General features: G+C 45.3%; 1 protein-coding gene across 3 annotated transcripts in view; it reads left to right on the top strand.

The window, feature by feature from the left end:
• The first annotated feature begins 6,807 nt into the window (after positions 1–6,807).
• The window catches only part of MLLT3 (MLLT3 super elongation complex subunit), a 276,518-nt gene continuing 270,580 nt past the window's right edge, over positions 6,808–12,745 (top strand). Inside the window, exons 1-2 of one of the 3 annotated variants that reach the window (XM_004581078.4) lie at positions 6,808–7,567; positions 8,564–8,744. In XM_004581078.4, coding sequence (XP_004581135.2) covers positions 7,565–7,567; positions 8,564–8,744 — 184 coding nt within the window. In that variant the 5' untranslated portion in view covers positions 6,808–7,564. Of the gene's footprint in view, positions 7,568–8,072; positions 8,273–8,563; positions 8,745–12,745 lie in introns of those variants that run through there. The other 2 variants (XM_004581077.4, XM_058672179.1) reach the window with 2 other exon arrangements.

Genomic DNA, 12,745 nt, shown 5'->3' on the forward strand with positions numbered 1-12,745 from the left:
CAGCTAGGGCTGCGCGAGGTCAAAGCAGGATCCCAGAGCTTCTTCTGGGAGCTCACATGCTGCCTTCCCAGGCGCATTAACAGGGAGCTGGATCAGAAGTGGCAGCTGTTGGGATTAGAATTGGCATTGTGTGGGATGCTAACATGCAGGCACCAGCTTTTGCTGTGCCACAATGCCAGCCCCTGCTGTAGGCATTTGATTGCATCACACCAGAAGACACATGACCTCAGCTCGCCCTTTTATCGATGGTAAGTTTGATCACTTGGTTTTGTTATCTCTCAATTTCTATGCTATAAAGGCCCTTATCTCCCTTCATATTTAATACATAATATGTTGAGTGATATAATTACACCTTGTGAATCATTTTTTTCCCAAAAATCCTTCACTCAAGATTTTCAGAGTATTTTGATGAGCCTTAACTAAACTTACTACTGCATGAATTGCAAAATTATTTTTATTCTTTCTAGCATTCCTTTTACATACTTGAATATCACTGAGCATTTTTCTGTAAGAACAAATGTTTGCGGGGCTCGGCAGTGTGGCCTGGTGGCTAAGGTCCTCGCCTTGATCCCATATGGCCGCTGGTTCTAATCCCGGCAGCTCCACTTCCTCTCTATCTCTCCTCCTCTCAGTATATCTGACTTTGTAATAAAAATAAAATAAATCTTCAAAAAAAAAAAAAAAAAGAACAAATGTTTCCTTCTTGTTATTTTCCTATAGTGTCATCATGGAATCACTAATATATCTTGGGCTTGAATTGTTCCTAATTTGGTCAGTTAAAGCCTTTGAAAGTAAAATTTTATTTTGGAATTGCTCTCAGTGCTTGCTTGTGATCTCAGTAAATAATTTCATTTTTTTCCTTTTTATTAATAATGGTATATCCAAAGTCATGGATAAAACCCAAAGTTGTGGCTGAATATTTCTTTCTTTCTCAAATGGAGATACAAGTGAGTAATGAGGGTTTACTGTCATATGCTTAATGATATCTTTCATTTGTTGAAACAACCTGTCAACTTTGTCAATAGTTAGGAAACACCTGGAAATAAATGAGAGATGGGGCATCCTATTGTCTACGAAGGACCTAGAAAAGTAGTTGACCTTCTATGGATAGCCATAAAGTGAGATGAATGGATTAAATTAATAAAAAAAAAATCAAATATCAAAGTAATGAAAAAGGACCCTGGCTCAATGGGCTCATCTTCCCCTACATATCAGGAATCCCATATGGACACCAGTTTGTGTCCTGGCTGCTTTATTTCCCATCCAGCTCCTGCTTATGGTCTGAGAAGGCAGTGGAGCCTTGGGACCCTGCAATCACATGGGAGAATCCTGGCTTTGGATCAGCTCAGCTTGCGCCATTGCAATCATTGTGGGAGTGAAGCAGCAGATGGAAATACTTTCTTTCGCCTGTCTGTAAATCTGCCTTTCCAATAAAAACAAATAAATCTTTAAAAAACCAAAGTAATGAAACATACCAATGAAAGATTGAAATAAGAAATATTAACGTCTAATTGTTTAGAAATAAGTAAAAATTATTTTGCTGTTAGTGATTTTTATTTCCTCACAACTTGAAATCCCCACCCAAATTGCTGTCAATACAGTTCATGAGATAATCTTTCACTAATTTTCTTTTACTTGATTTCATAGAAGATATGTAACTGAATTATAGTTACTAACAGCATTTAGGGTTCTTTTGATTCAACACACTTGTAAATGAACATTCCTTCTTGTCAATTGGCATGGCTTCCTAGACTAATAGTTGTGTTGCCAAAGCACTCCATGTCTGGGATGACAAATTGCTTAATAAAATTTCGAAAGTTTTACTGGAAAGTTTTCCTTAATAAAATTTAGAAAGCACTCCAAAAGAGATAGGGTGGACTAATACATAAACTTCTTCTGTTAGTAAGACTGTGGCTGGAAACGAATAAACAGACACAATCCTGTGCCCTTTCTGTATTAAGAATATTTAAAAAAAAAAAAAAAAAAAAAAAAAAGAAAGCTGCTTCAAACATAGATTTACATTTTTAAGAGTCCCATATGCATAAATCGTGTCATTGTGGATTATCTACAAAGTGGGAAATACAGTCATGGATTATTTGGGGCTGATTGTAAATAGCTTAATCCAACCAGGACACTTGATCTGAGCAGAAGGTAGTAAATCACTCACTTCTAATAGGCTTAGTATTATGTTTAAACCACTGCCACACTATTTAGTACAGTGAAGGGAAAGATTTCTTTTTTCTAAGCTTCTTTTGTAGTTCAAATTGAAGTTGGAGTTTTCTAGTTCCTATGCCTGATGTGTTATTTTTCATTTTTTACTGATGATGCTAGATCTAGTTTTTATCATAGAATGAAATGATTCTTTAATGCCTGATTCATAATATGACAATGGTCAAGGTGAATTAAAAAATGAAAACAGATTGAATTTCTCCTACAAATTAAAGAGCTCAAATCATTATACAAGGTAACATAGAAAATGGTACAGTAGATTCTGAAGAGATAGCGGGAGACACATGAAGGTATAGATGGTTTACTTTATGCATTATTTTGCAGCAAGCAATTTGAATTTACTGTATATTTTACTTAAAACTATTCCACTAGGATTCCTGTAAGGAAGGATACATTTTCAACAACATCAAATCAGCTGACGACTCCTCCTCCCCAAATTTATCTTGCTTCATATTGCTGATATTACATTACATCCTTGATTAATTTTCAGGCCTAGAGGTACTATTTATTAAATTAGGGACACAGCCCACTAAATTAACAAATTATTATTGTGGAAGCACTCTTGTCTTCTGAATATATAAATGCATTGCTGAAATTAGTCTCAGGGAATAATTTACACATGAAGAGGCTCTGGTGGTTAAAAAAATCCTACATATTTCTTATCTCTGGAAATAGTCCTGGACTAGGTACTTAAGTGACATCAAAGCAATTTTTTTTCTTTTTCCAAAGTAGTGATCATTCTTACTACCTGGTGTTTTCTACACAGTCTGCTAGCATCATGAATTAAATATAATGTTCAACATGTAACATTTTGAACCCAAGCATTTCCATACAAAACAGGGACTGTTTCACACTGCGAGGATATAGCCAGTATCTTCAAAGGCCTGACTGTCTCTCAGTGGAGGTTTCCTGGTGCTCCCCCGCCCCACCCTGAAGAGCTGCACGAAAGTGAACACAGAGGATATTTCAGATCAAGGGAAAGGAAATTAGGAATTGGCTACTTTTGCAAGAAAGCTACCCCCTTCTCTTTTAAGTATTAAAAGGTGAAATTGAGGGCAAGAACTCCTAGTTTCTAATGCTATAATGCTATTTTTCTTGTCCTTGGATTGTTTGTGTCAGATTTTTAGGCTGTTTGCCTATGCATGACACATGTCTGTATCTCAAGTTTAGGTAATATGAAATTAAAAAGAAAGAAGGATGTTTTTGGTGACACTTGCCTCCTGGGTTACGGCTTCTGAGAAAACAGGAAACCTGTCATTCATATATTCTCCCAGCCTAACTCTGTGCCTGAGTCATGGGATGGTGTTGATGAATAAACACAAAAATGAAAAACATAAAAAGTGTGCAATTAAGGGAAAGAAATCCATCATTTTTCTCCCTTTAGGTTTTCAGAAGCTCTGTTTACTATCTGCTCCACGGTTTGGTTTTTTTCATGTATCTTCTAACACCCCCCTACTCCATATCGCCAAGCACAGACGATAGACCAGTTGTATTGGTTTGGTTATTTGAGCTTGTGCATCAATAACCTATCACAGCACACTGGGAGCATCTATTTCAGCTTGCTCATTTACACCATACTTTCGGATCAGTGGCCCTTGTGTGGCTCTAACGGCAGCAATCAAACTGGCATCAACTCAAACTAAATAAATCAACACACATAATAGCATATAACAGCCAGAGCCAAAATGACCATGGGAAGGCTGTGCTGCTGATGACAGTTCAGGATTAGTTGTCACATCGATGGTCCGCTTTCGTTCTTCATCATTGGCTTTATCTGATAGCATGTCAATTGCTTTTCTGTTCTGCTCCTCAAAATAACTCTACAGACTTCCTGTTGAGCTATGATTTTGGGAAAGATAATTATCGTTTGTTTGATTTGCTCCCTCAATACTTCCATTTTAATTTTATTATTTTTCCTTTAGTATTCAATACCAAGGTTTGTCTACAAATTTATTGGCAATACATTTTTCTACAGTTGTATTATCTGGTACTTAATGGGTTGCTTTTCACTGACTAAGGAGTGTGATCTGCTATCTTCAGCAAAGCTGGAAAGAAAGCAATGTGACACGTTGTAATTGTTTTTAATACTTCAATCTTTGATTTAGGCAACAAAGAGCAAATAGAAATGCAGGCCTAAGTTCCTTTATCCAAAATTGATTCTGGAGTATTCTGGGTTTTGTTTTCTTTTTCTCCCGGCCCTGGTCTTTTTGTTGTGCAGAGGTCACGTAAGGACGCCCTTATGAAGGGTTCCCTGCGCCATCTACTGACGGAATCCGAACTTGCAGTGTCTGGAGAGTGGGAACTACAGTGCTTAGTAGAGTGAAAGCATTCTTTGAGAAAGGAAGGTAGGGGGCGGGAAAGACCCTCTCTCACTCTTCGGCTTATTTGTGAGCGCCGGGATAACTTTGAGTTAAGCAAACACACAGTCCCAGAGGGAAATATCGGTGCTTCGCGAGAGCATGGGTTTTTGGAAAGAAGCCCAAGGGAGCGCAGCTGGCCAAACCCTGAAATCAACGCAAACCGGGAACCAAGTGGTTGCTTTTAACCTGCGTCTTGTTACGGCCGCCCCTTAGGGTCACTGCTTGGCGGAAAACGGCTGTATTCGTGACACATTGAGACAACCTTGGTTTCTTGTCTCATTATTCACCAAAAAGACTTCTGTCACATTTGATTATTATATCAAAAATTTGGTTAAGTATACTCTTTCGGTCCATGCTTCCCATGATATGCGCCTGTGGAAAGCGCCTCCCTAAACACACAAACTACCCACAGATTGGCAGGCACTTAGGCGCAAGTGGGGGAGCTGAGAAAACCAAGCGCTGCGATTGCATTAAAATGTTTCTTCCCATGGCAGCTTGCTCCATTCTGTGCGAAATAGCGGAGACTGGTGGGAAGAGCCGGGGTCTGTAACCCAAAGGCGTTTCTCGGTGTTCACTGGGGGGAAAGCAGAGTTTTAAGCAAGCCAACTGGGCTGGAATGTAAAGTTGGTTCAAAGTGGTCCGACCTGACTCGCACCAGCTTTTCATGAGCAGCCGCGAAAAATGAAAATTAACAGCAAGGCCCCCAGGTGTCCCAGGTAACTTTGTCTTTATTTTGCTTCTGCATCCAAGGATTTTTTTTATGGTTTTAGGTGGAAAAATGAAAGAAAAAAGGAAGAGAAAGAAGAAGAGGAGGAGGAAAGCAAGGGAGTTAGAAAAAGGAAGAGAGACGGGAGGGGGGAGGGAAGGAAAGGAAAGGAAAAGTTGGGAAAGAAGTTCCGAGACAAAGTTTGAGACAAGGGCGTAAAGAAAAGATGTTGGGGGCCTTAGAAGGATCGGGCTGGAAAGATGCAAGAATCTTTTAACGAACCCAAGTCACACCCATCTTTCACTTTCAGATCAGCCCTCGAGATCTTATCCTCTTCCTTTCTCGAAGCTGTCAGCGCCGGTAAAGGAAGCGGCCATGGCTCCTCCCGCGCCCCACGCGCGGCCGGCGGGGCGCACTGGCCGCAGGGGCGCGAGGCCAGCCGAGCCAGGACACTCGCAAGAGCGCGGCGTCCGCGACTCTCCGCCACCCCGGAGCCTAACCGGATTAATGCCCCGAGATGGATTACGTTGGCTGTCGCTGTACGCTTAAAGATTATAATCCCATTTATGCACATTACAGCCAGTATTAACTTTATCTGCTAGTTTAGGAATCGCAGAGGCTCGGCGCGCCCCCTGAGGATCATCCTGCGCCTTCTGATGCAACCCTCGTAGGCTGTCAGGCGGGTCAACCTTGCAAACACGTCCTTAGCTGGGTCCCGAGCGTCTGCGCTGGGCACTCCCAGGTGCCTCGCCTTCTCCACCTGGGCACAGCTCCGCGAAGCTTCCCAGCCGGGGATTCCCAAGGAAACTGCGTTCTTGTTTCTGTCTTGCTCATTGCTTTTCGAAAATTCCCGGCGGGGAGTGAGGGTGGTTGGTGGGCGGGCGCCCGGCGAGTAGGTGGGGGAAGGCGCCCGCGGATTTCTGCGGGTTCTCAGACATTGCTGTTTGGGATGGCTCGCTTTTGTAGGTGCCCGTGAGCTTGCTCTCTCTTTAAGTAAGTTTGTTTGGGTGTGAGTGCCTGCCTTTTCGGCACGAAACCACAGAGGTGCGTGGTGGAAAGTTTAAAAAAAAAAAAAAAAAGCAAGCCCAATTCCACCCTCCACCCTCCTTCCCGGCCCCCACCCCCAAACGTGCTAACGAGCGTCAAAGCCTTGATTTAACGCCCCCTCTCTCCGGCTGCTTGGGGCTCTAGGCAGTGGCTGCATTCCAGCAGTTTTAATCCGTTTTTGATTGTAGGGCGACCGGAGTTTACACAGGGGCTGGGTGGCTCCCCAGCTGGCCGCTCTCCCCACGGCTGCCCCCACCTCCCCGCCCCTCCTCCCCACCGCCCCAGCAGGAACCTGTTACTTTAAGCGCCGCGTTCCAGCGAGGCGCTGCAGGCTGCCGGGGGGCTCGGGGGTGGCCGCCGATTGGCTCCTTGGAGCTCCCCGTGGCTCGCCCGGCCTCCCCGCGCGCTCCGCCCCGCCCGCGCGCCCTCCCTCCGCCCCGAGAGGCTGGGAGCCCCAGTGTCAGGCGCCACGGCGCATGCTCCGGAATCATCCTCCGGCCTCGGAGCTGCTGCTGCTGCTGCTGCTGCCGCCGCTGCTGCTGCTTTTTGGGGGCTGAGTTTAATAAGCGAGCGAGCGCGGGGTGGGGGCAAAAAAGAAAGAAAAAAAAAGGCAGAGAATGTCCGCCATCTACCCTCCGCTCCCGGGCGCGCTCTCATTCATAGCAGCCTCTTCATGAATTACAGCTGAGGGGGGGGCGGGGGAGGGGGTACCACACAGCACCCCAGCAAACCTCCGGGCCCCCAGGCATGGCTAGCTCGGTAAGTACATGCAAAAATAATAATAAAAGACCACCCTCTCCCCTCCCTCTCCCTGCGCCGCCGCCGCCGCAGCCCAGACAGCGCCAGCGCTCCGCGGTTCCAATTAGAGAAAGGTTGGTTCGGCTTGCAGGGAGCTGCTGCCTCTCCCCAGCCTCCGCTCCCCTCCTCCCCCAGCCCGGCGCGCGCGCACACTCACACACTCACACACACACTCGCACACACTCGCCGCCACCCCTCGCGCCTCCCTCCCTCCTCGCCTCTTTGCAATCGCAAGAAGCGCACTTACACCCTCGCTCTCGCTCACACGCGCGCACTCACACACACACACTCGCACACGGTGGAAGGAGGCGAATAATAACTCAGCCATATTTCAGCCGCCGCCGCCGGGAGCTGCGGGCACGGTCGGGGGACGCGGCGAGCAGCCTCGGCGGCCGCACCTCCGCAAAACGCCGCGGCCGCTACGATGGTGCGTTCTCCGAGGCGCGCGCGAGTGTGAGCCCCAGCGTGCGGGCTGACAGCGGCAGGCTGCACGCAACTTGCCCCAGCGCTGGGCGCTGCGCAAGCCCAGGCTCGGCGGCCGTCGGTCCGCCGCCCAGCCTTTCTGAATTTTTTTTTTTTTTTTTTTGAGGCGGCGCGGCGGTGGCGGTGGTAGCGGCGACGGCGACGGTGGTGGGGGAGGTGGGACGTACTTTGGGGCCACTTTAGCTCTTGGAAGTGTGTTGCGGGGGCTCCGTTCGTCCGGCCTCGCTGGTCGCGTGGGGCTTTGCTCCGAGGGGTGCCGGGTGCTTTAAGTTATGGATGCCTCAGCGTGTTTTCCTGCGGTGTGTGCGTGTGTGTGTGCAGTGTGACGACGTCTCATTTTTGTTGTGCATGAATCCTGTGGTGGGAGCACGGGAGTTTGTGCCCATCAGCAGAGGCTGCTTGTAGTTTCCATTCCGCCTGGCAAAGCGCTCCACACGCACGCACACACACACACACGTACACAAAGACTTCCTCGGCGTGTGCCTGTCGCCGAGGTACTTTCGAAGAGGGGGCCCGCTGGGAGCCCCTACCCCAACCTACCCCCGTGGTTTCAGCCGCCTCCTCTCCCACTCCGGGAACCCACCCGGTTAACCGCATCCTGATTGTCTTCTAATTTGTTTCCGATGCATTTGTTGTGCGTGTCGGACTAGTATGTTCTCCTTCTCCCTCGACCTCCTGGTGGGCTTGGGGGGGATAACATTCCGTTACAATCCGGGAGGGTGCCGGGGGTGGGGGGCGGCCGGGCGCCTGGGTCGGGCCGGCCGGGTACGGCGGGTTTGGGGGTGTGGGGTATGCGCGCCTACGCGCGTGAAACGTGGAGGTAGAGGGCAGCGACGTTTCCTTTTATGTGCGTTTCAAGGAGGGGAAAAAATATGTCAGGCGCAATGTTGAGTGCGAACGCCTTCCTGTTCACGGCTGTCTCTCCTCCCCCTGCCCGCAGTGTGCCGTGCAGGTGAAGCTGGAGCTGGGGCACCGCGCCCAGGTGAGGAAAAAACCCACCGTGGAGGGCTTCACCCACGACTGGATGGTGTTCGTGCGCGGCCCGGAGCACAGTAACATACAGCACTTTGTGGAGAAAGTCGTCTTCCACTTGCACGAAAGCTTTCCTAGGCCAAAAAGAGGTAGGGCTCGGATACAAAAGGGGCTTGATTTAAAAAATGTCTTGGCTCAGCCAAGAAAATCGCGTGGCTCAGCCGGTCCCCTTGCCCCACTCTTCGCCCCCAGCGCCTCGCTCGGCGACCCGGGAGCTGCGGCGCCTCGCCGACCTGGTTCAGGCTCCCACCCCTGCGCGCGACTTGGGTTTGGTGAAAGTCGCCCTGGGACCATCAGGTGTCGAGTGCTTGTTCATCCCAAGCCAGCCCTCACCAGTCCTCTGGGGTTAGCGGTGGGTTCTGTGGGGAAGGTGCAATTAGTTGTTGGGTTTGGCGGTGGGGAGAATGGCGCTGGGAGAATAAACAGTTGGCGCCTGTTTTTTTCCTGGAGAAATTGAGATTTACCTGTGCTATTAGCAAAGAATGCATCGGATGTGTATTTATTGTTCCTGCCTCCAGAAGTCCATCTTAGTCTCTTTACGGTCTGCTCTGCATTGGTGTGAGTGAGGCACTGGGTATCAGTTGCCCTGGATTTTGCTGTTTGTGGGTGCAGCGCCACACCCCAACCATGTGTGGGTTTTATGTAGAGTTGGGAGGGGGGGTCTTTGCTCTCTCACCCCTCACTGCTCCCAAGTAGTTGATGACCCGTTGGATTTGAGCAGTGTCGGCTGGCTGGGGTGTGCAGGGAGTGGGAGCCCGAGGGGTCCTGCAAAGGTAGAAGCTAAGTTTTCGCAGGAGCATGTTGTGTTGTCTTTTTCCTTCAGAGCTTCTCTACCTTGCTTCTTAGCCTTGAAGTCTAGTTTGCATAATCCTGCTGAGCTCCTGCAGCCCCACACATCCTCTGTAAAGGGCAGGACAGTTGTGGAAAAAAGAACCGGAGTTGTCATTTTAGAAGAAATTTAAATGGATATGAGAAATCACAGTTTTTTAGTGCCTTGGGTTTCTGGAAAGCTCCTGTCTGGTTGTTTTCGTTGGATTAGTGGAGGTAACAGTACAAATACAATAAGGTGCTTTGTTTGTGAGCAGGTTTATTTATCTAAGTCAACACAATGGTTAGTAGTTAGCTTCCATTTGATCCGTAATCTTTATTGGCATCTAGAACTCCTGCAGCTTGTTAGAGTAACATCATAATAAATCCGTTCTGCTTCGAGCTGTGTGGAAATTATTGAACATTTGGGGGTTGAATAGAAGAAGGCGAGCTGCCTCGTGCTTCCTTCAGACATGACAGAGGGTTGTGTTTGAGCTTGTGTGTGTTTCTAGAGCTCATGGAATGGAAAGTAAGCTGGTTTTTTACCTTTCGTGGTTTGGTTTCTAGTTCCTCTGAAAACTTGAGCAGTTGCATTTGATGGGCTTTGTTGGATGGTTTAACAGATGGATTCAGTTTCTGTCAGAAAGCTAGGAATGTGTGTGACCTGTACAAAGTAAGATTTAGAATGTTAATACTCTATATCAAAATACAATCAGAGGTTTTGTGCTGAATGCTTCCTCAAAACTGTGGTGCAGCTGAGGGTTGTCAAGTTTGTCACTGTAAGAGCTTGGGTGTGATGCGTCTTGGAATCTTGCTGCCCTCCTTCATGTGTCCGAAGAGCCATTGCTGAGGAGTTTAAACAAAAGGAACCACCTTCTGAGACCCCTGGCGCACATGATCACTGCTGTTCCCCGCTGTTCACTTCCAGGTGAAGCATACTTAACAAAGAAGCAATATTTACTGTATGAAGTCAGTCAGCTCATTTGCAGAAGATGTAGCTCTTGTAGTAATTTTGTTCAGGTGTCTTGACAATCAGCAGATTGACCTGGGGAAGCCAAAGAAGAGAGCCTGCTTCTGTGTTTTCCTGCTGTTTCTCTGCTTTAGTTGGTGTGCATGTGTGGGGATGTTGCCCTGTCTTTCTTAGACTTAATGATTTTTCTGTCCAGCCTGAGGAAGCTTGAGGGTGCTTCCCACATACCCAACACCTGGGAGTTGTTGCTAGGCATGGTAATCCTCTTGATAGCTGGTGTTTCCTCAGAGCTCTGTAATGGGAAATGTCTGCTTGCAGGTTGTATTCCTACATTTTAATTTCCAGTATTGGAGTTTGTGCGTACTATAAGGCATTGTTTCAAAATGTTTATTTTTGGATTTTTATTTGTATGTGTGGTTCCCATGATTTGACAAGTCCTGGGAAAAATGCCAGCTTGCATCACCCAGGAGAGACCTTGTCATACTGTAATTACACATAATTCAGATTGTAAGAGAAGGTTTCTCTGTTCGTTGGGGATGGTTAGCTGTAAGTTCAAGCAACACCGAACATGCCACTTAATCCTGAGACTTAGTTTTTGGCTTCTAATGTCTTTCACAGTGATAGGAATAAATACTGAATAACAATGACAGGCATTTCCGAATCTACTTGTAGTACTTTTTAAGGTACTGCGCTTGCTCTATTGTAGATCTGTAAGTTATAGTGTAAAATTTGACCCACTGGAATTGGGAGAAATTGTAACAGTGAATTTAGGAAAGATATGAGTTGTAAAATATTTCCAAGAACTACTCATACTCTAAGCTAAGCTGTAAATGTCTATTAGTGATGACGAGCTAAGTCACTTTACTGTATACAGTAGCTGATAAACAGTTGAGTCTTAGCACTGAGGATGAACTGCTGAGCCAGTAAGATGGAGGAGTGCTTAGTTTCAGAAATCTTTGGTTTGGAAAAGTGAATTGATTTTCGGGTTGATTTCCTTTACTAAAGGATAATATGAGAACTTACTTGTAGAGGAAGAAATTATGCTATTTTTCAACTTGTTGCCTAATGAGAATTACATATACTATTTCAGAATTGAGCTAATTGAATTTGAATTAATGAGGTTTCACTGTGTCACAAAGATGTGTGGGAGACTTTCAGTTTAAAACTAATGACACAAAGTCTCAGGAAAGAGATTTTGATGGAATAGTGAAGCCTGGAATATCCATTAGGTATTACAGAATAAGCAGGTAGGAGTGTGATACATTTCAAAACTATCTACTTGCAAGAAAAGACCATATCTTATTTATTAGTGCCAAGGATTTATATTAGTCTGATATGACTAAAATGAATAGTCACAATCAAAATTCATTTAAAATATTCATGTTTTCATTTTCAGTATGATGTGAATTTGAGTGAACTTTCTTTGCAATTATAGTCATTTTTACTATTACAGTGTGTTCCACTGACATTTACGATATGAAATCTGTTGCTTATTTTATGTAAGCTAATTTGGCTACTGGTATGATTTGATAGCTTTTTATTTGTAGTCTTTAGTCCTTAGACTGGGCAGATAAAGCACAATGAATCCACGCTAATTTTCCTTTGATCCAAGTGTTTGAGCCCAGCTTTATTGCATAGTTCTGATTTGTGTTGTGTGGTCTTCGGAAAGAATCTGGATAACTTATTACCAAGTTATTTAAATGTGAGGGATTGCTAGTTAAAGATATTGTTTGCACCTGGTGTATTTTTTGTCTGTGGCATTTAAAAAGTTTAAGAAATGAATGAAGATGAGTGGCTTTTTGTGTGTGTGGAGTTCTGCGTGGAGTTAGCATGACCAGTGAGAACAGTTTTACTACTAAGAATTTTGAAGCAATACAAAGCATAAGTTTTCAAAGCAGTTGAAAACTGAGTTGTTAGAGATTCACATGTTTTTGGGGATAATTTCAACCAGGCATGGACTTTCTGGAGAGTATTTGGCAAACTCTATCAAGATTTTTAAGTGTTTATACCTGTTAATCCAGAAAATACATTTCTAGCAGATATAACTTTGTAAGTACAACAAGATATAATGTGTTTCATGTGACTGCTTTGTAGTAGCAAAAATTTGTAAATACCTATATAGGTGAACTGAGTGGGGCCTAGCTAAATGATTATAGTGCATAATAAGAGAGCAATCTACTTACAGATTCAGCAAGATCTTTAAGAAGTATCAAGTGAAATAAGGCAAGTTGCTAAATCAACATTATTCCAGTGAAGAAACATACTAACATTTCAAAAAGGACATGTGTATATGTGTGTAAATAGATAACCTTG

Source organism: Ochotona princeps, chromosome 14 (genome assembly GCF_030435755.1).
Source record: "Ochotona princeps isolate mOchPri1 chromosome 14, mOchPri1.hap1, whole genome shotgun sequence".
NCBI lineage: Eukaryota > Metazoa > Chordata > Mammalia > Lagomorpha > Ochotonidae > Ochotona > Ochotona princeps.